At 39.0% G+C, this 25,313-nt stretch overlaps 1 protein-coding gene across 1 annotated transcript in view; it reads right to left on the reverse strand.

Annotated features, from left to right (window-relative positions):
- Positions 1-13,781: 13,781 nt before the first annotated feature.
- Positions 13,782-25,313, reverse strand: part of LOC135715417 (glutamate decarboxylase-like) — a 50,174-nt gene continuing 38,642 nt past the window's right edge. Inside the window, exons 4-5 of the mRNA XM_065238697.1 lie at positions 13,934-14,502; positions 13,782-13,853 (exon numbers count right to left, since the gene is read on the reverse strand). Coding sequence (XP_065094769.1) covers positions 13,782-13,853; positions 13,934-14,502 — 641 coding nt within the window. The remainder of the gene's footprint in view (positions 13,854-13,933; positions 14,503-25,313) is intronic.

The raw sequence follows: 25,313 nt of genomic DNA on the forward strand, positions 1-25,313 counted from the left end.
GATTAGAACATGCTTGGACCAAATATCACGTGCTGTTTCTACCTAATGTGTTACCTAAATTATAACGAATATACGATGTAACCGCGGATGAGTTCATGTTCCCCCGGTACATCGTATATTCGTTATAAGAGGGGAGAAAATAGTTCCTCAAAATTGACCTTTGTTCGCTATTTACAATTTTATCACTGCCGTACTCTTACGGAACTATCAACTCTATACTTTAATCTTCTCTGCATACGCGCAGAATCTCGAGGCAGCGTTGCCAGAGGAGGGCGAGCTTGATGTGCCCCCTTTAGAGGACTGCTGAAGTACAGTAAAAGCAGCCATCACCGACGCAGCCGAGAGCACCATCGGGTACGTGGAAAGAAGTCGACGGAATGAATGGTTCGACGAGAAGTGCAGAGTGATTTTGGAGAAGAACGCATCGCGGGCGGTAATGCTGCAGCATGGAACCCGACAGAACGTGGAACGGTATAAACAGAAGCGGAAACAGCAGACCCGCATCTTTCGGGAGAAAAAACGCCGCCTGGAAGAAGCGGAGTGCGAGGAAATGGAAAGACTGTGCCGCTCCCAAGAAACACGGAAGTTCTACCAGAAGCTCAACGCATCCCGTAACGGCTTCGTGCCGCAAGCCGAAATGTGCAAGGATAAGGACGGCAGCCTCTTGACGGACGGACGTGAGGTGATTGAAAGGTGGAAGCAGCACTTCGATGCGCACCTGAATGGCGAGGAGAACGTAGGCACGGGAGACCAGCGCAATGGAGGAAACGACTACGTCAGTGCAGCAGAGGAAGGAACTGACCCAACTCCCACGCTGAGGGAAGTTAAGGATGCCAACAACAAAGCTGCTGGTAAGGATGGTATCGCAGCCGAACTCATCAAGATGGGCCCATAAAAGTTGGCCACCTGCTTGCACCGGATGATAGTCAGGATCTGGGAAACAGAACAGCTACCGGAGGAGTGAAAGGAGGGGGTAATCTGCCCCATTCACAAGAAAGGCGACCATTTGGAATGTGAGAACTTCAGAGCGAACACCATTTTGAATGCCGCCTACATTTGGAACGGTGGCAGAACTATACACCCGCCTGAAACACGAAGCAGCAAAGGTCGGACTGGTGGTGAGTGCGTCAAAAACAAAGTACATGCTAGTAGGCGGAACCGAACATGACAGGTTTCGTCTAGGAAGTAATGTCACTATAGACGGGGATACTTTCGAGGTAGTGGAGGAATTCGATTACCTGGGATCCTTAATGACGGCTGACAACAATGTGAGTCGTGAAATACGAAGGCGCATCATCAGTGGAAGTCGTGCCTACTACGGGCTCCAGAAGAAACTACGGTCAAAAAAGATTCACCCCCGCACCAAATGTACCATGTACAGAACGCTAATAAGACCGGTTGTCCTCTATGGACACGAGACATGGACTATGCTCGAGGAGGACCTGCAAGCACTCGGAGTTTTCGAGCAACGTGTGCTAAGGACGATCTTCGGCGGTGTGCAGGAGAACGGTGAGTGGCGGCGAAGAATGAACCACAAGCTCGCTGCACTCTACGGTGAACCCAGCATCCACAAGGTGGCCAAAGCCGGAAGGATGCGGTGGGCAGGGCATGTTGTAAGAATGCCGGACAACAACCCTGCAAAGTTGGTGTGCGCTACTGATTCGGTTGGCACAAGAAGGCGTGGAGCGCAGAGAGCATGGCGGACCAGGTAGAGCGTGATCTAGCGAGCATTGGACATGACCGAGGATGGAGAGCGGCAGCCGCAAACCGAGTATTGTGGCGTACTATTGTTGATTATGTTTTATCTTAAATGTGATGTTGTACAAATAAATGTATGTATGTATGTATGTACTTTAATCTTCTGATCTAAAATGACCACTTTGTCTGATATTTGACGTTAAGCAAATCCAACTGTATTTTTAACAAGTTTTTTTTTTAAATTATGCATATTTATGATATAGTTATTGAAATACTGCAATTTTAAACTCGTTTTTGGAAATTATCCTCAATTATTACTAAACAAAATTATCGTGTATATTTTTCCCAGAAAGAATTTACTTTCCTCAACAACTTTGTCGGTCAGTACTGAAGTTTTCGAGCTATAATTTATTGAAAAATGTCAGACGCCATTAAAAAAGAATAAGATCCAAAATGGCCGAATTTTCGCAAAAAAGTGAAATTAGTGCATGTACTTGAAGAAACAGCATTTTGGGTGAAATAGAATCATATTATCTAATAAAATCCGTTCACTACGCAATAGTATGCAACAATTTTATTTTTTTTACACCGTCTGAACAAGTTTGCAAAGCTCTGTGTTTTAGTTTCCGTCTTTCTAAGCACAATTCATTCATTTCCATTTTGACGCGATGGACTAGGTCTTTCGGGAAGGGTGCTAATTCAGGGAAATGCAACGAAAATTGGTCAGACTTTAAATGATAATCTCTTTGCCAATAACACTAGTTTACAGCATATTTTAACTGTATACGCTGATGGTACGCTGAATCCAAAAATATAGTCCAAAACAACCTCAGAAAGATAGTTTTCGAGATATAGCTAAAAATGAAGTTTAACTTAAAAAAAATGCGTGCTGATGATTCAGCAGTCAAAGATTCAAGTTCATTTTTTTAATTTTATTTGTAAACTTGTGTAATCAATGAATTTTTTGATTTGTATGTCGATCATTTCACCAGTGTTTTAATATTTGTGTGGTATGTCACACATTTTAATTGTTAAATAGTTAAATAGTTAACAATGAAGAAATGTGGAAATATTCAAATTTCCCATACATTTTCTTCGACCACTCCTAGGTGCTATCAGAACGCTCCTAAAACAGCTATCAGAAAGTTGATCCCTAACGACACAAACCGAATCCCTAACGACACAATCATTCAACGTTGTACGTTGGACGGTTCGACTTCGGACTTGGTCGCTGCAGCGTGGATAGTGTAGCATTCCTAGTAGCTTAATACATAAGCCTCACACCAATGAAAAGCAACCAGACGCAAATCGGTCCAGGGAAATGGAAAAGCTGCATTTACCGTCATAAAATCTGCCGCCATTGTCCGTGGGTTATCTATCTCAAAAGCGCAGTTTTACAGCTCACCTCGCTGCAAGTTACCATGTCATCACACCCAACGGTGGACATGGGAATTTGTTTTTGGGGTTATTTGGGGTATTTTTTGGGAACTGTTTGTAGTAAGGGTAACGTAGAAAGTTTGACTGCAGAATGCCGAGTGATGAACAGCAGTATTTGTTGCGTTGTACACTGAAAACGAATCTTACTCAGAGAGTGAGTCACTTTTACTCATTCGTATTAAGAAATTTTTAAAAGCGTTATACCTTGTACAGACATACAAAGTTCACTGTTGTACCCCGGTGGAAACAAACGATTTTAAATTGGCTCACTACTTGACTAGCCTATTGGTTCCAAGCAAATCGATTAACGTTCCCCATTCTAGTCGAAATTCTAGCACTACACTATGCTTGTTTTGATTCGCTATGAAAGTTTGACAGATAAAATGAGGGTTCGTGGATTTTTCTATGTTTCGAGGGGTGCATCGATTAGCTTGGTACCGAAGATAGTACCAGAGCTGAGCCAAAAAGTTGAACATGTTTCTTCGGTACCTTCTGATCTTAGAGTTACCTCTATGGTACTAATTTGTATGTCTGTCTGTGGTATAAGTAGCCTACGTTTTAAGAAAATTTCCATACGAATGAGAAAAGGTGACTCAAAAATGAGTAAAAGTTACTCACTGAGTTAGATTCGTTTTCAGTGTACAACGCAACGAACACTCCTGTAAAGAGTTCAGTTATGAAATTCACTTTATTCCAAAACCATATCCGAAACAACAAACTAGAAAATCGAACAAAAATTTCGCAGTCCAACGTCAACAATGCGGTCGTGTCTTGTACACCACCCTCTAACTTTTTTAATGGATTGGTGCAAAAAATTGAATATGCCTACTAAGACTGTATCCAAATTTAATCCAAACAATGCATAAGGTCCTAAGTAGCATTAATCGATTCTTTTAATCGACTTTCGTTAATAACTAAGCTATATATATGCTATAGCATATTATGTGATTGTACAAGTACAACTAATATGTTTTGCAGAAAATATCGTGTCTTACAATTTCGCAAAAAAAGCATCGCATTACCCACCTGGCCAAGTTCTTACAATCGCAGGGGATAGGACGGAAAAATATGCCAACATCTATTTAAGAAGGCGCAGGGAGCCTATACAATACATGTTATTCCTAGGAGGACATTTTTACAAGTAGTAAATGGTGTATAATTATTCTGCAATATTAAGTAGTAGTTCCTAGATAAAGCTATGAAACAGCGCAAATCGGAGCCGTTTTAGTCAATGAACCTGCGCGAAACTCCATGTGAGTTAAAATCTTTCCATTAAGAAACCAGATTCAAGTTTTTACATTTTTACAATGACAATTCCTTGAATATAGTCATTAGACTGATGCAAATCTTGACTTTTTCGCTCCACAGTGCTTAAATGGTTTCAAATCGGGTCCTGATTAGCCTCCCAAAGTTACAATTCATTTTGTTAGAAACAGACTTCGCACAAGTCATTTGATGTTTACATGTAAATTACTATGAGAAATCTCAACTTTTTGTTCATTGCCATCTAGTCTTTTTGCATATTGAGCTGGGAAACAGTTCGATAGCCATTCTTATAGAAAATTTTCTCAGCTACAACTTTGCAGAAGATCGTTTCTATGTAAAATGAGACAGGAAAAAGTTATTGATTATTTAAGAGATTGGAAAACCTATGACATGGTCAAGCAGCTGCTATGTAGGCAACACTGTATTTTGCAGTGTGACATAGTAGCCATGATTTTTGTGTCCTATTCAACGCCCCAAAAACACCAATGTTGCCTGCGGAGCAGTTGATTGAGCATGATCATAAGACATCAGCGCATTGAACCATTGATAACTTTCGATCCTTGCATTTAATCAAAAAGTGATCTTCAGCAAAGTTGTAGCTGGGAAAATTTTCTACAAGCATAATTGAAAGTTTTTGAAGCAGACCGATATGGTGAATTATTAGTTCATGTCTATGAACAAAAATCTTGGTTTCACCATAGTAATTCCCATACAAATTTCAAATGGTTTGTGCCATCTCAGTTTCTCACCAAATGGGTTCAAATTTTGAGAGGTTAGTCAGGATCCGATTTGGAATCGTTTAAGTATTGTGGAGTGAAAATTTCAAATTTTGCATCACTCTAATAGTCATATGTGAACTGTGTTATTAACAACCGATTTCTGTCCTTCTAATGCTGTGGATACACTTGTATGACAAGCTATGAGCATGAGCATTATTTGTATAATAAATTATGAGCACACCCATGGTCACACTTGTATAGTTTGTGTATAGCTATTGTATAGTGCTCATAATTATCATACAAATAATACTCATGCTCATAATTTGCCATACAAGTGTATCCGCGGCATAAACATGATGTATTGACCAACTTTCTTCATAAGGAAGAGTAATCGGCAGTGCCCTCATACAACTCGCACGAAACTTCAACCGCAGTTAGGCGCAGGTGTTTCTTTTCACCAGCGAAAGTGATAAAGTCCATGCTTCACGGTTATAAAGTATTCCAGTAACTATGCTACTGCTTCGTAATGGAAGGAGAAAATACGGTCCCAATACATAGACCCATAGCCGGCTTGTCGTAATGCATTTGCTATGTACCGTGTATTATAGAGCGTGCGTAATACGCAAATGTACGGCTATATTTTGTAGGGGTAGCAATGATTTTCCTACGATTGAAAGAAAACATGCGACGATGGGATTAATAAAATGTGATTTCCCATCTGCGTTCCAATCGTCCGCAGCGAATTTAATCATAATAAAATATAAGAACAATTCTCCATTACAACATCGATGTTTTTCAAATTAGTGCACAAATTCTCAACACCTGACCTGTGCAATTAATTATCACTTCATCTCAAATGTGCCATGTTAAGCAATTTGCATTCCACGAGGGAAGAATAAAACAAAATTCAGACTGAGAGTGAATTTCCGACTCCATTTCCCAAATTGGTTGTGGCATGTTGGAAGGATTATCATAAATTTCAAACTCATCCTCACTAGACCGAAATTTAACGAATTAACCGTGGGCTCTGCAATGTAATGATACTCCGAAAATGCGCTTGGATGTGGAAATGCTTTTAGCTTGATGGCTTTGTGGTGACGGCCACACTCCAAAAGTAATTTAAAGTGAATTGACAATTTTGGTGTTGTGTATTGGTTTAGTGCGGTTTGATTGATCGTTCAGTTACATATGATGGTGTTTTTCCAACGGTTTGAATATACCCCACGTTAAGTAGGTATTATTTTTAACATCAAAATAAAATGATAAATGATTGCGATTAAAAAGATCTATTCTATTACTTAAAGGTAGGAAATGTTGCGAAGTTGACAATTTAACCCATAATTGAATGGAAAGTTAAGTTTGAAGATTTTGGACAAAGGGGATGGGTCTGACGTTGATTTAGCGTCCATGCCTCTCACGCTGAAGGTGTGTTAAAGTGATTATATAAAAAAAAAGAAAAAAAAATAATGTTTTAAGCAAATTGATCAAGGGAGAGAAATTTCGAGACAAATATTAAATGCGTCGAAAGTACTTTAGTAAAGAATAATGGCTTAAAACTTAAATTTATTCAAACTGATAACTCAACCAAGCAAACTAGCACCACTAGGGGAACTGTGGGTAAGACGGGCAGTGGGGTAAAATGGACAGTTGATCCTTTGGTGGCTTTGATATTTGATTTAAAGGTTTTTATCACATCCACTCTTAGTTTACGATATCATAGAATTTCAGGGAGCTGTCAAATGTGAAAATATAAACAAAAACAATTAATATTGCTCTTGTGGCGATGTGATTTAAATTTAGACGTGTAGTTTCTAAGGTTGTACAGCACCAAAACAGTGAAATGCTTACAACAATTTTTATGATCCTGTGCCTGGTCTATTCCTAGATTGATTGTTGAAATAAGTCATCACAATTTGATTTTTGTGTAGTGTAGACGCGTTTTCCTAAAAAGCTTACCATGGGGGTCAGACGGACAATGCCAATAATTCATTAGAAACAGTTTTAAATTTTCGTATTTCCTGAATTTTGTGAATGTCTTGAATATGTGCTAAATAGATCCACATAATGATCTAGTTCTTGAATTCACATGTGACTTTATGTGTCACATGGTGAGTTTCGGGTCCGGCTTTGTTGGCCTCCTCCTCTGGGGGTACCGGGACATCCCCTGGGGGTACCACGTGACCAATGTGTTCTTGGATCCTCATTATGATCTACAATAATTACACAATCGGTTTAGTTGTTTTTATAATATAGAAACATTGAATATTCAATCCATTGAACATCCCCAGCACATATTCGTTTAACCCGCTCAAAAGAAAAATGCGATTTTTTTGACCATTTTGGATTAAAAAAAAAGTTTGCGTATACGTTCATTAGTTTAATCAACAGAATAATTTCTGCAAAGTGCTAAATTTATTGACTTAAAAACAAACACAATCCGTCGTACCCCCAGTTCCCCTAAGGGAAATTTTCACCTTCCTGATGGGGATGTTGATTTGCGTGAACTATCAGTTTTCATAAATTATCGTTTGTATGTAGCTTGCATTGTTATAATGGCCAAAACCGTGTTAGGGAGGAATAGATAGTTTGTGCCTGAACCATCAATTTCAGGTTTAAAGTGTCTAGTGATATAGCTGGTACTGTGTTAACTTATAACGAAAAAGATTGTACTCGAAAAAAATGCAACACTTTTTTATGTGTATAACTTTTTATTGCATTAGTAAAAATTGATGAAATTTTGAGTAAAACTAGTTTAGAGTGTAATGTTTACATGTGAAAAATCTCGTCATAATCTGTCAAGTGGTTAACAACATAGCCTCCATGCAAGAAGTGCTTCAACCAAAAATTATGGGAGCGGTCTTTTAAAATCTAGGCCAGCCCCACATGTGGATTGCGAAACAATTTGGAATCGACAATTTGACCGTGCCCGTGGTAAAATTTGTAAAATAGTTCAAGGAGACCCAGACAACCCAGCGGTGAGCTGGCAGCGGAAGAAAAGCGAAGAGGACCGACCCCGTGAACGCAAGGAAGGTGAGGGATTACTTCAAGCGCAATCCGAAACTTTTGATTCGGGACGTGGCCAAGAAGGTCAATTCTTCCGTTCCAGCAGACAATGAAGCGGGCTGGAATTGATTTCTTCAAGGTAAGGAAGGCGCCCAACCGAACTGATAAACAGAATGCGGTGGCCAAATCCCACCATGATCATTTTTGTCTGTTGCATTTTTTCGAGTACAGTCTTTATACCTATTACCGGGAAAACGTGAACTAGTATAAGCTATGTTAAATTATACAGGATTTGTTGATATCGTAGCTGGTAGGCTGGTGCATATAATACTATGACATACATGGTTGTATGTAGTACCGTTGTACTGGTATAACGGTACTACAATCATGTCTGTCGATGATATAAGCACACATTCTCAAGTATATTAAATTCAATGTTGCCAGTTCCAATTATGAAAATGTACAACCTTTGTAGTATCAATCGTCTGCTTCCTAAAGTCTTCATTCCAATAAGGGCACATCATTGTTCATAAGGTTGTTGGTTAGAGGGATTATTCCAAGGTGACCACGTAAAGTATACCGTGCGGGACCGAAATCCGTACAGCACCGAAATCCGTACACCCTGTTGAATTTGTTTATTTATATGCATCATAACAATGTAAATATTATACATGAATACATAATCATGTTCATTCATGCATTAGCTTAATGTTTACGTCAACAATTAAGCAGAATGTCATGCAATTAAAATAAGAAAAATAAAAACCTTAACACGTGTCGGGCATTTCTGTCAATCGGTTGCGTTCTTAACGATTTTCTAAGAAAATCTCTCGGATTTACTTTAGTTTGTTAAGCGTATTTTAGTGATGTTTGCAAGTAGTTTCCTGAAGGTCGATCGAAAAGGTTAGTGTTTATCGTTTTATATCTCAATTCTAAGCAATGGATCGTTCATATGGTATTTATTTATCAAAATTAGTACTGTACGGATTTCGATCCATATATAACAGCTGATTCTAAATCCGTACACTTGTGCATCACTAATGACGATTCTACTTTATCCAATGTTTTTCAGCAGATCATGGAAACTAAATACACGCCGGAGGATTTGGAGAAGACTGTGGCAATGATGCGTGCGGAGAAATCTTACCGAGAAGCATCCAGGGATTTTGCCGTTCAATTCACCACCATAAGAGATGCCGTATTGAATCGCTACTCTCTTATTTTATTCGTATTGTAAACGTTATATTATTAATATCTTTTAATGAAGAGCGTCAAGAACCAGCCGAAAAGTAAAACAACGCAGCTTCCCTACAGGATATCACCAACACACATATACAAATTAGGGGCCATGCATAAATGACGTAGAATTTGAGGGGGGAGGTGAGGGTTTCAGAATTTGTGACCGGCCATGTATTGGATATAGCCAAATACGCTACGAGGGGGGGGGAGGAGTATAAAATTGATCAACAATATGCTGCGTCATTTTTGGATGCTCCCTTACAGAGAGCAGACAGAAATGGGCCAGAGAGCATTCCCAGCTACCAGCGAGGAATGACCGGAAATACACATGAAAGTAGTGCGGGCGAAAATTGATAAAGAGAACGCAAAGAAACAAAGGATTGAGGAACGACAAAAGAAAAAGGTTTAGCGAGAGAGGAAGAGGAGGAAGAAAAGGAAGAAGAGCAAAGAAAGTTCCCTAATAAACGAATACCATGAACGAACTTTATCCCGGATGGGTAAACTTTCCCACAAATTGTTTGGATGATACCCCGAACACGTCGTTAAGCTCTCTATTATGGTTATTTTTATTAGGGTTGGAAGCATTTTGCACGTTATCACATGTCAAATTTCAAAAACCTCGAAGTTGTGATCGGAGGAAAACTCCAGTAAGAATATTTAACCCAAAGCACTGGTATAGAATAAAATTTGGAAGAAATTAATCCTTAAACATGATATTAGTTAGCATAAAAATCCAGAACAGTTACCTTCTTAAATAAAAAGAATTCAGTTACCTCTCCTTTGAATCGATTGGAGCATCAATTAATCTAACGCTGATATCATTAGTTAAAAAAGTAAAAGTAAAAAAAATGAACTTGAACCTTTGACGAATGATTCTTATGTAAAATCGTGCACTGAATTCAACAATGTAGTCAAAAAAATGTCAGTAGGATAGTTTTTGAGATACAGCTAAAAATGAAAATTCACTTTAAACAAGTTTGATTACTATTATAGTACAAATAATACAAATATCTCCGGTTGTAATGAGATTATATCAATTATTTTAACGCTAAATTAGAGGTAAGAAATTTTTTCGTTCCATCAATTGAACATCAATTGTCAGTGAGATTGATGGTATTGTTGTTAGTTAATAGTTTGTTTTTTAAGTTTTCCTAAGAAAAATTGAATTTCTGCTAAGTTTTTAAGCAATGTAAATTAAAATGTTTATGGTGGTTCTACCATTACTCTCACGGAAAAATAGTGTTATAACGATCGAAATAAAATTTTATCACGTTTAATTTGGCGTTAAAATAATTAATATCACTTCATTGCAGCCAGAGATATTTGTGTTTTAGTTTTTTTAACGTGAGATTTCATTTTTTTAGCTAGGGGAAGGAGGGGCATAGTGAATAGGCGGGGAATAGTGAGCATCCCGTACTTTTGCTCTGGATCTCCAACTGCATGAAACAAATCAACTGGTAGTAGGATCAATATCATTAAGATATTGATCCTACAGCCAACAAATTTGTTCTGAACGGCCGGAAGTCCAAGCTGGAGCACGCGCGATGCTCACTATGCCCCACCTGTTCACTATGCCTCTCTTACCCCTATGTATATCTCCAAAACTATCCTACCGAGATTTTTTTGGACTACACTTTTGGATTCAGCGCACGATTTTACATGGGAAATGACCATCAGCGTACAAAGTTCAAATATGCTGTAAACTAGTGGATTTAAACGAATATAGCTGTTTTGGACTCTTAGCCAAGCAACTACAAAAAAAAATACTTTATTCAAGATAGCAACACGTTTTTTTTTTCATTGATTTGGATCGATTTACATTCATGTACGGATTTTGATTCATGACTGTACGGATTTTGATTCATCCTCAACACAGTGTACGGATTTCGATTCAAAACTGTACGGATTTTGATTCAATCGTAAAACGCTGTACGGATTTTGATTCAAGATATGTGCAATTTAAATCCTTTTTTCTAATAATTAAAGGTAATTTTAAGACCTGGTGTTTGCAAATATTGGAAAAATAAAGATAAATGTAAAGGACAAAGATGTGATACAGAGCATAATGTGATAGCATTATTTAGTATTGACCGTTAATGATTCTCTCGTGCTTAGGTGTACGGATTTCGGTCCCGCACGGTACCTGACGAAGCGTTTCTGAAAGATTTTTCGTACATAAACAGTGTGAGAATCCAAGTATCCCATAAGCTTTGACGACTGCCACCAAGCTGTGCTCATGGAAACGCAACTTGCTTTCACGAATGACTTCTAAATCCTTGATCGAACTGACCCTCTCCAATGGCGAGAGCAGCAGCGTGTGGTACATAATTTGGAACCAAGCATGCGTAAACGTGATGCCTTTACACTTCCCAACATTATTATGTAAAGGAATTTACAACAGAAACTCCATAGAAAGATCACGGAATAAAGAGAACAAAGGAAATTTTATTTTGGGAACGATTTTAAAGCGACGGTTTGCTTCAACCGGTTGTTAACGATTAATGAATATTTTCCACTGTTACGATCGATTCAAATAATCGAGGCCTACTTCGCCTTCACATGATCTCGAACGAAATGTTATAACGTTCTTCGAACTGTCATCGAACAACGGAACAGACTCGACATATTTCAACCCAAGGTACCTTATGATTCCTGTGAGCCGAATAGCTTCAGCAGCTGCAGAACTCAACTCCACGTATTAAGCCTCGCTCGATGATGTGGTAACCAACTTGCGATCGGCAGTGTCCGTAGCCCAAGCTACTTCGGCATATCCGAGTAGTGGATTTGTTTGGTCATTCTATTTTAGTCTCAACATCAAATTCTTCGACCCTTTAAGGTGAAAGTGACCTAGTGAGTAAATAAAAATTTCAAAAATGGTTTTCTCTGAGTCATCACTTCAGATTTCAAACAGCTCTTCTCAATATTTTCCTATTAGTATTTCGCACAAAACGACGAGAGCTTTTTCCAATCTAAAGTGATGCCTCAGAGAAAACCATTTTTGATTTTTTTATTTATTCACTAGGTCACTTTTTTCTTAAAGTAGCGCACTTTTCACATCAGTGCGATCCAATATTGATGACCAGGTTGCTTTTAGAACTGACCGGACGTATCGACATCATTACATACATGAAGCTTCGCATAAGGCTCTGTAACGTGATTGCCAACCTTCGATTCTAGTTGTAAACTTTTCTTTTCTTCGACGAGCTACAACCAAGGCACTAAACTGATGCAAAATTTGAATTTTTCGCTCCACTGAGCTCAAATGGTTCCAAATTGAGTCCTGATTAGCCTTCCAAAAATTGAACTAATTTAGTAAGAAGCTGACTTGGCAAAAACCATTTGAAATTTATATGGAAATTACTATGGGAAAACCAAATGTTTTGTTACATGTTTTGTTACATGTTTTGTTACAAGGTTTTTCAAGAGAGGTATCTATCAAGCTTTGAAGAAGACCATTAGTCAATGATTACTGCATTTTTCGAAATAATTATTTAATTTTGAATGGCTAGGTAATCCAAATTAATCCTCAATAATTTATGGGTAACTTCAATAACTTATGCTGTTTCGCAAATAATCGGATAATCATGAAAATAATTTAAACGTAATTCGGCGAATATTTAAGTTCGATAATGTACAGTTTGTAGTGCAGTTCGTATATAAATATTATTTAGGGAATTCTATCATCATTACCAGTCAGTGTCTATCAAATGGCCATGAAACTTTGACTATTATACAATTATGAAAATTAATTTGTTACTTTTAGATTAGTTTTGTTACTTTCGAATACTTTTGTTCCTTTTGATTCCTGGGATTACTAAGATTACTTCGATTACACAAGGAATTACAATTTGACAGCAACTTGATTATGACTGAAATAAGTTACATAAAAGTTGCCTCACCGGTTTTGTAAAAAGTGTGCTGCTAGAGAATGATCAATTTTCATTCCTCAATATATATTTGGGACATTATGCAACACTTTCATAAGGTAAATACATACATATTCCAATAAGAAATTTATTTTATATTTTAACTAACTTTAACTTTCATTGTGCCCTTTTTCGTTCTCAGTCATCAATTTATCATGTTGTTTTCATTTATCTGCACCCAGCTTCAACTTTGACGAGCTGAAGAAAAATCGTTTTCTAATCTGTGCTGGGAAAATTTGACTCCTACACCCTTCAAAGCTGCAATCAATTCGTTCCTTCCTCTTTTCTGTCATAGGGGAGTGACAAAAGATGAATGATTAAAGTCCTACACCCAAAGGCTAAATGAACAGCTGAGAAATTCTGGCTTGTGATTGTTTTGCTGCTGTGAAGCGTGCTGCCCGGGTTGAGATTGAAAGTATTTTTTACCCATCAGTAGAAAGGCTGTATGACGGTTTTATATTTTTCAAGAGAATAATCATCACAATGAATAAACTCACCGTTCAACTCCGGAGAATCTTGGATGGCGATACTTCTTGGAAAACAATAAGCCTCCACCCCATGCGGCCTATGGAAGAAAAAGAGGAACAAAATAGGGGAGAAAATCAATCAACCTTTTTTCGAACGGAAGTGCAATTTTCAACTTACATCGACGTGGAACCAGCAGTTGTATTTTTCGCAGATGTCGGCAATCGCATTCAACGAGTCAAACGATCCCAGTACCGTGGTTCCTGCTGTGGCATTGACGAAGAATGGAATCTGTCCACGTGCTTTTCGTTCCAAAATTAGACGCTCCAGTTCTGATGGGATGATTTTTCCATATTCATCCGATGGAACCATGACACAGTTATCCGTTCCAAGTCCACCAACGGCGGCACATGATTTTACCGAATAGTGGCACTGATCCGAGGTGAACATCACCAGCTCACCGGGTAAGGCACGGGCTCCTTGGTCTTTGTAGCCTGGGAACATCTTATGCCGAGCGGCCAGGAAAGCGTACAGATTGGAAATTGAACCTCCGGGGGCAAGAATCGAATCACCACCCTTCCATCCGATGATTTCGCGCATTTTCGATAACACCACGTTTTCCATCAGAATAAACACCGGTGCAATTTCATACGTGAACATGTTGGTATTGGCGGTCGCGGTAAGCCATTCTCCCGCCATTGAAACTACGTCCAGACCGCTGGAGAGTTGGTTGAAGAAGCGGGGATGACCTAGAAAAAATAGATAAAGCAGCTTTGTTAGACTATCGATCCATCATAGTACAGGGATTGCTAGGGGTTTTCGAAATGCACCCTATCCGAGATAACTGAACGTAATCTTGATCATTAATTATTGGAGAAAATCCTCTGGTTTAGTCCCTACTCTATACACTTTATAGACAGGCACACAACACAAGTCGCTTATGGTAGAGGAAAATCTATCGCAATTTTCCGTCTCGTTTGAACGAGATTGGGGATACCGAAGGATTTTCCTGATGGCTCTTGACGTGAGCTGCACTGGGAGCTTGTGATCATTTATTGGACGAAATGTAGCGTAATAATCCACCAAGTTGTGGCACTGGCAGTTACTGAATGAGGGATTTTGATTCCAAACAACAAACATCCGCACAGGAATGCAATGTGATTTCGGTTGGAAATGAGACAACAATATGCAGCTCCTATAGCACCACTGGTTAGACTTATGCAAATCCAATCAACACTCAATCTTCATCGAGCATATGCCTTCAATCCCAGAAATCGCTAATAAATTCACTCCATCCAGAGATTCTATTTGAACAAGGGATTAAAACTTGGACGAGTGTTTTAACCCTACCTAACAGATTGCATTAGACAGGAAAAGTGTGTGAGCAAACATCCCCCATTCACTTGACAATCAGAAAATCACAGATAAAGGGCGAATCTTTCCACCCTCATGTTGACATTATAACACCACCCCGCTTCTTGCATCTATCATCCATCGTTTCAGAGGATTCCCGACGAAAGAATGAGCAAATTTTTATTCAATTACAACGGCCTGCAGATTTATGTTGCCTCCGTGCCGGTAGAATAGAGCTGCTGGAGGATTGCTCAATAGCCGGATGTGGTTGATGATTTGCTATCACTGAACCACGAGATAGAAGCCAAACTTTGGGTCGAATCGAATTCTATTGAAATGGAAATATAACCAAACACACGTGATCTCAGGGGATATACATAATATTATCGACGGCAAACGAATCTTTTTGTTGACAAGGTAACCCTATTAAGTCAGTCAATCTCTATCGAAGCAGCCAGCTGAAAACAATTTTGATAAGAGGAGGATAGTTGGCAAAGGTAAACAAGATGGAGAGAAATTAATCCCATCATGTTTTGTTATTTTAGCTATGTAACAAAGTAAAAACATTATTGAAAAAAAAACGTTAATGTTAAAAACGTTATTGAAATTGCTCCACGAAAAGTTGATTTTTGAACCATAGTGTCTCTAGAGCAGGGTTGTTAATGACGTTAACGCAGTTAACGTCTTCAATGGGAATTTTCATTGAAGACGTTAACGCTGACGTTAAGGGGGAGTTCACCGCTATCAAAAATCTAAAAAAATCACATTTTTTCTAATTTTTCAAAGAAATTTCACATGCAAAAACAGTTTTTATAAGTCATTATGGCGTAAAGTTGAACTCAAAAAACCACAAAACATCGATTGTTTGGTTTTGTTGAGGGTCCAACTTTTTCATGATGAGATAGAAAAAAAAATTTCATTTAATTTTCGACAAAAATCTAAGGAATAAACGGATTTTATTGGATTTTTGATAATTTTTCCCAATATTTTTGGAAAAATAAAAACGTACCAAAAATATTTTTTATTTTCGGGCCGTTAAACTTCCCCTTAACAACGATAATTTCATTACCAACCTTGCTCTACATCAAATTCATAGCCAGTCAAATAATCTCCATCTTATAACGTAAGCGGTTTTGTGATATTTCTCCTTAAAAGTGAGAAACATATTTTTTTCTTACAAACGCAAATCATGATTATAAAAAGAGAGAGAGAAGGATTAGTAATTTCCATTCAATTCCACTGTCTTATTTGCTTATCCTTGCCAGATACGCGTATTTCGTCTACAATGTGCAGACTTCTTCAGTGTTTTGTACTAATACTCGACTGAAGAAAAACATCGCAGCTTACCGATAAACCGGTACAATGCGATGTTTTCCTTCAGTCGAGTATTAGTATAAGACACTGAAGAACTGCAAATTGTAGACGAAATACGCGTATCTGTCCAGGATAAGCAAATAAGGTAGTGGAATTAAATGTAAATTACTAATCCTTCTCTCTCTTTTAATACAGGTCTTCCACTAAGACGTCCGCATTCATCAGGGCAAATCATGAATTGATGTATTCAACAAAGTTGTAGAAAATATTGTTAGATACAATTTTGCTGAATACACCACTTAGGTATCTATCTGTTGCTTTGATTATGGACATTTGTGGAGTTTTAAGTGTAGCATCATTTAAATTATTTTTTTTTTGTCATAGCTTTGCCAGGTGATTAAAAAAATATAAATACTCTACAAAGATATTTTTATAGTCAAACACACCATAATTGGAACGTATACCCATAACTGGTTCATCTGCCCTACAAATACTATTTAATTTAGTTGAATTTAAGTGCTGGTCAGTTTTTTCTACTTGCCTGGACTTACGCTAAACAATCGACATACAATGAGCATTAGAGTGATGCTAAATTTGATATTTTCGTTTCACAGTGCTCAATTAGGTCCTGATTAGCCTCCCAAAATTTGAACATGTTTGGTAAGAAACTGGCTTGGCACAAACCATTTGAAGTTTATATGGAAATTACTATGGTAAAACTGAACTTTTTGTACATTGTCTTCTAGTCTTTTTCCATATTACTCTGATAAAAAGTTCTATAGCTATTCTTATCGAACATTTTCACAGCTACAGCTTTGCGGATGATTGTTTTTCAGCCAAACGTAGAAATAAAACTCGATAATTTTTTCAAAGGGAAGTATCAGCTTTTGCAAACAATGCATTTGATCGTCGATTTGGCGTAACTGGTAGCTTGCCCACGCATGCTAACACTACAATCAGATAGGGGAAATTTTCCCCTACCTGCTAGTGGTGTTAGTAAGCGTGTGCGTGCTACCAGTTATGCCAAATCGACGATCAAATGCATTGTTTACAAAAGCTGATACGTCCCTTTAAAAAAGATTCGAGAAATAGTTATGCATTATTAAAGATCACGAAGGGAAGTAAAGCCGTTGATCCCCGGTTCATGAGTTGATGGGTCGATAGGTAGGGTCTAGGTGTGGAAGCTGCCTCCGTGGCGTCGGTAGCATTGGTGCTCAGTACGGACGTAATAATATGTTAATTATAAAGCTTATAATATAAAGCATGATTAAGTAGCTGTTTGATGAGAGACACGGCATTGTGCAGTTTTTTGGTGTTAAAGACTGACTAAAAGTAAATTGGTAAACCCTTTCGCACGCCGCTAGCACGCCTCTAGTGTTGGGAATCGAAAATGTTTAACAGTGGTTTGTTTATACTTCTAAAGAGAACAACTGGTGCAAGATTGATCAAAGTAGGCGATCGCGTTCAGAAATAACGCCAAATGGAACTCGAAAATATTGTGCACAAATACCTGGAAAATCCAGAGTGGTCCGGTGCCAAGCTGGCTAAAGTGCTAAAGGTGTCGAAAACAACAGTTTGTCGAGTGCTCAAAACCCCCCTGAAAAGTTATGCGAGACTCTGATATGGCCTGTTCTGAGTCTTGCCAGTAAAACCTGAGTTCGGTGGTCAGAAAGGTCTTCCCATCTTCGTGTATCAGCCTTCACCTTTCTGTGGAAAATGCTTGTTGATTGGGACCATGTATGTGACCATAAGTCCCAGATTTTGTTGGCAACCCATTTTTTCAGGTCCCCCGCTGGAACCTCCTTGGTAAACAGTTGGGTTTGTCTTCCAGAAGCCGCTATATGATCCGCCTCTGTAATACCACGAATGCCGCAGTGACCCGGAATCCATACAAACGTAGTGTTTCTGGGGGCATACCGCTGAATGGCTTGGATCCATGAGTGCTTGATAGAGTCTGAGTTGAGGGCTAAAACTACACTTGCGGAGTCCGTAAATACGGCAATCGGCTTGTTTGAGGGTGTGGTAGCAGCAATAAAAGCTGAGACCGCTTCTGCCGAGAATATGGTCTGGAAGTCGATGAAGTACGGACATTTGGGGGCCCGTGATGCCGATGCCAACCCTTTCACGGGAAACCGATCCGTCGGAGTAACGGATAGTGTGGTTGCAGTATCTGGTTCTCTGGAGTTCCACGACAGATCTCACAATCGTGCCTTGAACTTCTTCTTTATCGCCAAGTCGATAATGGGCCCGGGCTGGTTTCAATCTCTGGCTCCATACTAATGTATGCTAGACACCGGGGGGAGCTCCAGATTGGCGATGGCTTAGAGGAGCTGTTTAGCCTAGGTAAGGAGGAAAACTCTTTCATCTGAGCCAGCTGTCTTCTCCTCGAAGCTAATTGGTCGGTTGCAGATGGCCTGAGTAACTAAAAGTTTGAATGGTAGTATGTACTCCACTTTCGACGCAAGCTGCAATTGCAGGTGTGGATGGTAGTAGACCGGATGAGATACGGATAACTTGATGGTATGTAGAAGCTAGTTTTGTAATAAGTTGTTCGCGAGTGAGACAGGTAACTTCGATTGGTAAGGACGATTCCATACTGGCCTCAGATGAATGGCCTGGTGGAAAGACAAAACCAAGGAACTCTGAGATCTCTGCGTATTGCATAAGTGACGAACAGCGACTGGCGTATGGCACTTTCTGAGTATGTATACATCTACAATACTACTCCACATTCCGTCACTGAAAAGGCTCCACTGGAGCTTCTAATGGGGAGACCGGTAAAAGACCTGCTGCCTAGCCTTAGTACTGAGGCGGATTTGCGTTATGAAGGAATTCGAGAGAACGATGCAATAAAAAAGATGGCTGGTAAAATATACGCGGACAAACGGAGACACGCGAAACAGTCCGATATTACCGTCGGAGACTCGGTGATGATCAGAAATTATGAGAGTTGAAAACTAGAACCTAATTTTCAACCTGAGCGTTTCAAAGTGATTAAAAAGGCAGGAAGCGACACTATTGCTTCTAAACGAGGAGGATGTGAAATATCGTCGACCAGTCGAACACCTAAGAAAGTGACCGATTCAAAGAAATACATCTACGGATTCATCTACAAGACCCCAGGATTCATCAAAAGATACCGATCAAATACTGACACCTGACTTGTCTTCTCAGATTGCAGGAGCCAAACGTATGTCAAGAGAGCATCACGCAATAGGATCAGAGCAGCCCATAAGGATCAAGAGAACACCCAGACATTACAGTCCGTAGATTGATTTGTTATTACTTTGTAATGATTACTTGGATAATAAAAGTTATGATCTGTCCAATTTGTCTGATACACTTAAATAGAGTTATGATGTACGATATGAACCCCTGGATACAACCCTAATAAGTATGAATGTGTTAATGTTGCCTTACCAAGTACCAGACTAGTGAGTATTAGAAACTGAGCATCAGTGAGGGAGATTGATATACAAATAGTCGTGATGAGTGGACGTACTGCGGATTTGGTCGGCGAATTAAAACCCCCCGAAGAGGACTGTACAGTGTTGAGGTGCGTTAAAGCCAATCCGGTCTTTCGATCCGAGATATGGCCAGAAGGTACAACGCTAACTTTCAAACGGTGTGGAAAATCCTTTCCAGGGAAGGATACAAGTCGTGCAAAGCCAGTAAACATCCGAACCGGCACATGAAGCAGAATTCCGTGGCCAAAAAGCGTGCAAGGCTCTTGTACAACCATGTTTTGACGAAACACAAGGGCTGCACTTTGATCAATGACGAAACATACGTCAAACTCGATTTTAAGCAGCTTCCCGGTCAAAAGTTTTACATCGCGACTGGACGTGGGGATTTGCCGGGAAGATTCAAGTTTGTGTTTACCGACAAGTTCGCGAAGAAGGCCATAATTTGGCAAGCGATTTGCAGTTGCGACCTGAAAACGGAACCATTCGTTACATCCTCGACGATAACATCCCAAGTTTACATCTAAGAATGCTTGAAAAAGCGTGTATTGCCGTTCATCCGCAAGCATAGGGGCAAAGTCATCTTTTGGCCCAATTTGGCCAGCTGCCACTACTCCAAGGTGGTTCTGGAGTGGTATGCTGCCAACAAGATCGATTTTGTCCCCAAGCTAATGAATCCTCCGAATTGCCCGGAATTTGGACCAACCGAAAAATACTGGGCAATTTCAAAGCAGCGACTTCGACGCAGCGGCGGGGCAGTCAAGAACATCCAGCAAATGCGGGCAAAATAGAAGAAATGCGCTGATTCCGTGTCCGTTTCCACTGTGCGACCACTGATGGGCTCCACCAAGAGGAAGGTTCGCTGTAAGTACTGTAAAGCAACCATTAATGGACTTTTTAAACTTATTGAATCATGAATTACAGGTCTTTTTGTGCGTACCAATTTACTTTTAGTCAGCCAATTAATTCCATGAGCCAAAAACACCAATGATGCCTGCTCAAAGACACCAATCAACAGCTCGATTGAGTATTATCATTAGACACTAGCGACTTGAATCATTAATAAGTTTTGTTCCTTACATTTAATCGAAAAGTGGTCTTCAGCCAAGTTGCAGCTTATCACAGTTTAACTTAATCGAAATATTTTGCGCAAAAGTCGGAGAGCAAGGTTGCCCGAGCAATGCATGAAGTATTATCACTTCTTATTTGGCTATATTTAAAATATGCCATATGTACATGAGTATTTTACTTGGCATATTTGTATTCCATAAAATAAACATGCAGGTACTTTAATCGTTTAGATGCTATAAACACTTTTTAACAGGGTTGTTAATCGATAACCGCAGGAATCGGGTGCAATCAGGGATGTCAGCAGCATCTCAATAATGTAAATGAGTTATGAGCAGAATTCGTAGAAAAAGAAATATGACGACATTTGGGGACAGGCTCGGCGTAGTGGTTGGCATTTGTTTTTTTTTTCCTTTGGTTTGTTTTCCGTCGATCTTCTTTTCCGTGCTGAGCACCAATGCTACTGACGCCAGGAAGGCAGTTCCCACACCTGGACCCTACCTATCGACCCATCAACTCATGAACCGGGGACCAACCGCTTTACTTCCCTTCCGAAGGAAAACGTGATCAGAAATGTTATGCCTCAGAACATCCCAGCGGCGCCGACTGGGATTGAACCCAGGCCTGCTGAGGTAAGAGGTAATCACGCTTACCACTACACCACCGGCGCCGCTGGTTGGCATTTGTTAGCATCCTTGACTCTCACTCTAAATGTCAGGTTTGAGTCCACAGTATTTAAATGTTTGCCATGGAACAACATTTATATATTCTTTGAAGATTTTTAATGAAATTTCAGTCAACTTTCTAAAACTTACTCTTTGACCAAATCTTTGTTCGTTCCATTTTTTGAGTAATAACTATTTGTTAATTATTTTTTTTAAAAGTTGTGCCCTTTTACAAAACTTAACTTAATTATCTACAAGTCGATCAAATATTGGAAGATGTGCAATTTTATAAGAAATAATATTATCTAACAACATGTTTTTTCTTGTTTGCAGTGAAAGCAGGATTTTTATGATTATTATCAAAAATGATGTTCTTTAGAAAAATAACTTTTGAATCTATGATGAAAGGTCGAAGTACAAAAGGTTGAATGAACAAATGACGAAGGAACAAATGGTCAAATGGACAAAACATGGAATGAAATTTAAATGACGACCATTAATGGACAAAAAATCAAATAAAGGGTCTAAATATCACATAGACAATAGATAGAATGTACAAAAGATTAAAATAAGAAAAATAAAAACGTAGTTAGTATGAAATGTAGTTAGCTTTAATCTGTAAAAGAAATATCCATCGTTTGATGAAGAAATGAACTCCAAGAGTGAGAATTAACTTTCGAGCATTTTCAGTTGAAATGTTCAATATCTTTTATCTATCAAAGATATGACGGGTGGTCAATCTTGCTCATGCTTCTAAAGCAGCCAACACGAAACTCCAACAAAGATTTGGATCTCCTGTTATTTCACTTCACTACTAAACGGTTTCTCAAACAACCCTAAACCAAAAAACACATCAAAGCACATTACTTCTGCTCAGTAAACCAGAAAATAGTATCGGAAATTACAATTCTTATCTGCTGGCTTCCCTCTAAACGGGAGAGACAATCATCACTATCATTATGCACAGATAAATACATCAAACACACCATGAAGGCAATTTTTTTTTTTTTTTTGAGGATCGAGGAGACAGAAATATTTTAGAAACTCGACACTCCTCTACAATTTTTTCCTTATCTACCCATAAAAGTCACATCCTGTCTTCGCTGTATAAGATCTGACTGGAAGAATCTGTGTTCGAAATTGTTTTCCACCCACACAGCATAGAAAGTTGCACATCAGAAGTCAGGCGGACACGTGACCGAGATTAGATCAATAAGTGGCAATAAATAGAAGCAAAACCAACATTTCCTTCCCCTGATGAATTTAATCAAGCACACTTATTCTTTCAAACCCCCACGCGCTGCATCCCTCTGTAACGGCAATGAAGCAATCTCCGCTTCTGTAGAAGGAAGTTGCTTCTGCTAGGAGCAGGTTCGAATTCCGGTCCACCGATGCGTGGCGGACAACGTCAGTGTCAGCCAGTGCGAAATGCTAATGTATTATGAATTAGGATTAAATTTCAATGTAAATTTCCACTTTCAAGGCATGCGGAGGGGAACAGTGTTTGCCTAGGGGCTGCATTTTATTACCTCTAATACTATTATTCCTGACGCCAAACGGCGGTGAATGGTGCTTCCCTCCTGCAGGGCAATCAAGAGCACTCGTCCTGATAGCTGCTTCAGGCTTTGAAAAGTGTTGCAGAGATTAATGTTTTTGTTTATTGTGATTATATGATTGATTGTGTGTTATTGTTGTCACGTTCGTGCAGTAGAAGTGAGGTTATGAAAAAGACCACAAACAATATAAAGTCTAACATTATCGAATAATCTGGCGAGAGCTGATGAAATAGAAAACAACTGCCCTTAAAGCTAAGATTTCGAAAATCAGGTCTTCTTAAAAAAATATGGGATCCAATTTTTTTTTTCCAAAACTATGGTCTCAAGGATGTGTTACAATGTTCACTTCCTAGAACATATGTTTTACTAAACCTGAGGGACTGATTTGGATTGGGTTTTCCCTCTTTTTTTCTTTAGGGATTCTAACTATTTCGGTAGTCAGTCGACCCTTCGTCGTAAGAATTATTATTAGAATAAGCCCCGGGTTTTTTTTTCTGGATGAGCCATGTTGAACTTACCATGATACTACCCAACAAACAATTGAGAGCTCTTATAAAACACCTGAGTTGATCAAACGTTGAATAATAGCTTCCAGAGTTGAACAAGAATGTAGTTGTATTGCTATTTGATGAAAAGATTTAAAAGCTGTTGGAGCACTCTTAAATGATTGTTTACGTTCGGTTAAACTATATGCTTTATAAGACCTACGATAACTTTTATAGCACCTTAGTTAAACTGATTGACAAGAGCTATATAGAACGTGGAATAAACGCATCAAAACAAACCATTGGGACCTCTTATAAAACACCTCAGTTGATCAAACATTGAATAATAGCTTCCAGAGTTGTACAAGAATGTAGTTGTATTGCCATTTGGTTAAAAGCTTCAAAAGCTGCTTGGAGCACTCTTAAATGATTGTTTACGTTCGACCACAATTTTGTTGCTAAAAATAGCACAAGTGATAGGCACGTTTATATGACTATAAGGCAATGATTATTCGACTGCAAGAAAAGTCACTCAAGATGAGCTTCATATACTTCTCTCATATGATCAAAATATGTATTCAAGAATAGAGCAGATGGAAACAGAAGCGGCTGGCAATCCGGGATCATGAGTTCGAATCTTGCTTCGAGAAACCCTCGGGGAATAGAGGTAAATTTATATATAAAGGGTGATACGGTCAAAATTTGGTCAATATCAACTTGACGTATTTCTTTCAATTTTGCATTTAAAAAACCTGAACACCCCTCATTTTGAAGGTGTGTGTGTGTAGAATGTTGCTCCTATTTTGATTTTGGAATTCACTTTTCAGTTGTCAAAATGCCGTCCAAGCAAGAAGAGCAGCGTATCAAAATTTTGCTCGCACATCGCGAAAATCCGAGCTACTCGTACGCAAAGTTGGCAAAATCGCTAAAAGTTGCCAAATCAACCGTTACAAATGTAAATAAAGTGTTTGGGGAACGTTTGTCGACAGCCAGGAAGTCTGGATCGGGGGGAAATCGAAAACCGGAAGCCGCTGAGACGACAAAGAGAGTTGCCGGTAGTTTCAAGCGAAACCCTAACCTCTCTCTCCGAGATGCCGCAAATAAGCTGGGTGTATCGTCTACAACCGTGCATCGAGCCAAAAAACGACTATCGACTTACAAGAAGGTAGTGACTCCAAATCGCGATGATAAACAAAATACGACGGCCAAAGCGCGATCCCGGAGGCTGTACACGACGATGCTGACGAAGTTTGACTGCGTGGTAATGGACGACGAAACCTACGTCAAAGCCGACTACAAGCAGCTTCCGGGACAGGAGTTTTATACGGCAAAAGGAAGGGGAAAGGTAGCAGATGTTTTAAAGCACATGAAACTGTCAAAGTTCGCAAAGAAATATCTGGTTTGGCCATCTGTACCTGTGGCTTGAAAAGCAGCATTTTATGCAGCAAAATGCAGCATTAGCAGCAGGTGTTATTAATAAATGCAAACGTTAATTGAAGACATATATCATATAATCAACGATAACATTTCTAGATAAATTCTCTCAATTAATGATTAGAGAGATTAATTGAAAGAATATCAATCAAAGATTAAACAGATGCTTGTTACTACTTCCTCCATGATCACAGAATGTGAATTATGGCATAATTACATAT

The sequence above is a fragment of the Ochlerotatus camptorhynchus genome, unplaced genomic scaffold, assembly GCF_037179485.1.
Source record: "Ochlerotatus camptorhynchus isolate MF236.1 unplaced genomic scaffold, CSIRO-AGI_Acam_v1.1 ptg000895l, whole genome shotgun sequence".
In the NCBI taxonomy this organism is placed as follows: Eukaryota; Metazoa; Arthropoda; class Insecta; order Diptera; family Culicidae; genus Ochlerotatus; species Ochlerotatus camptorhynchus.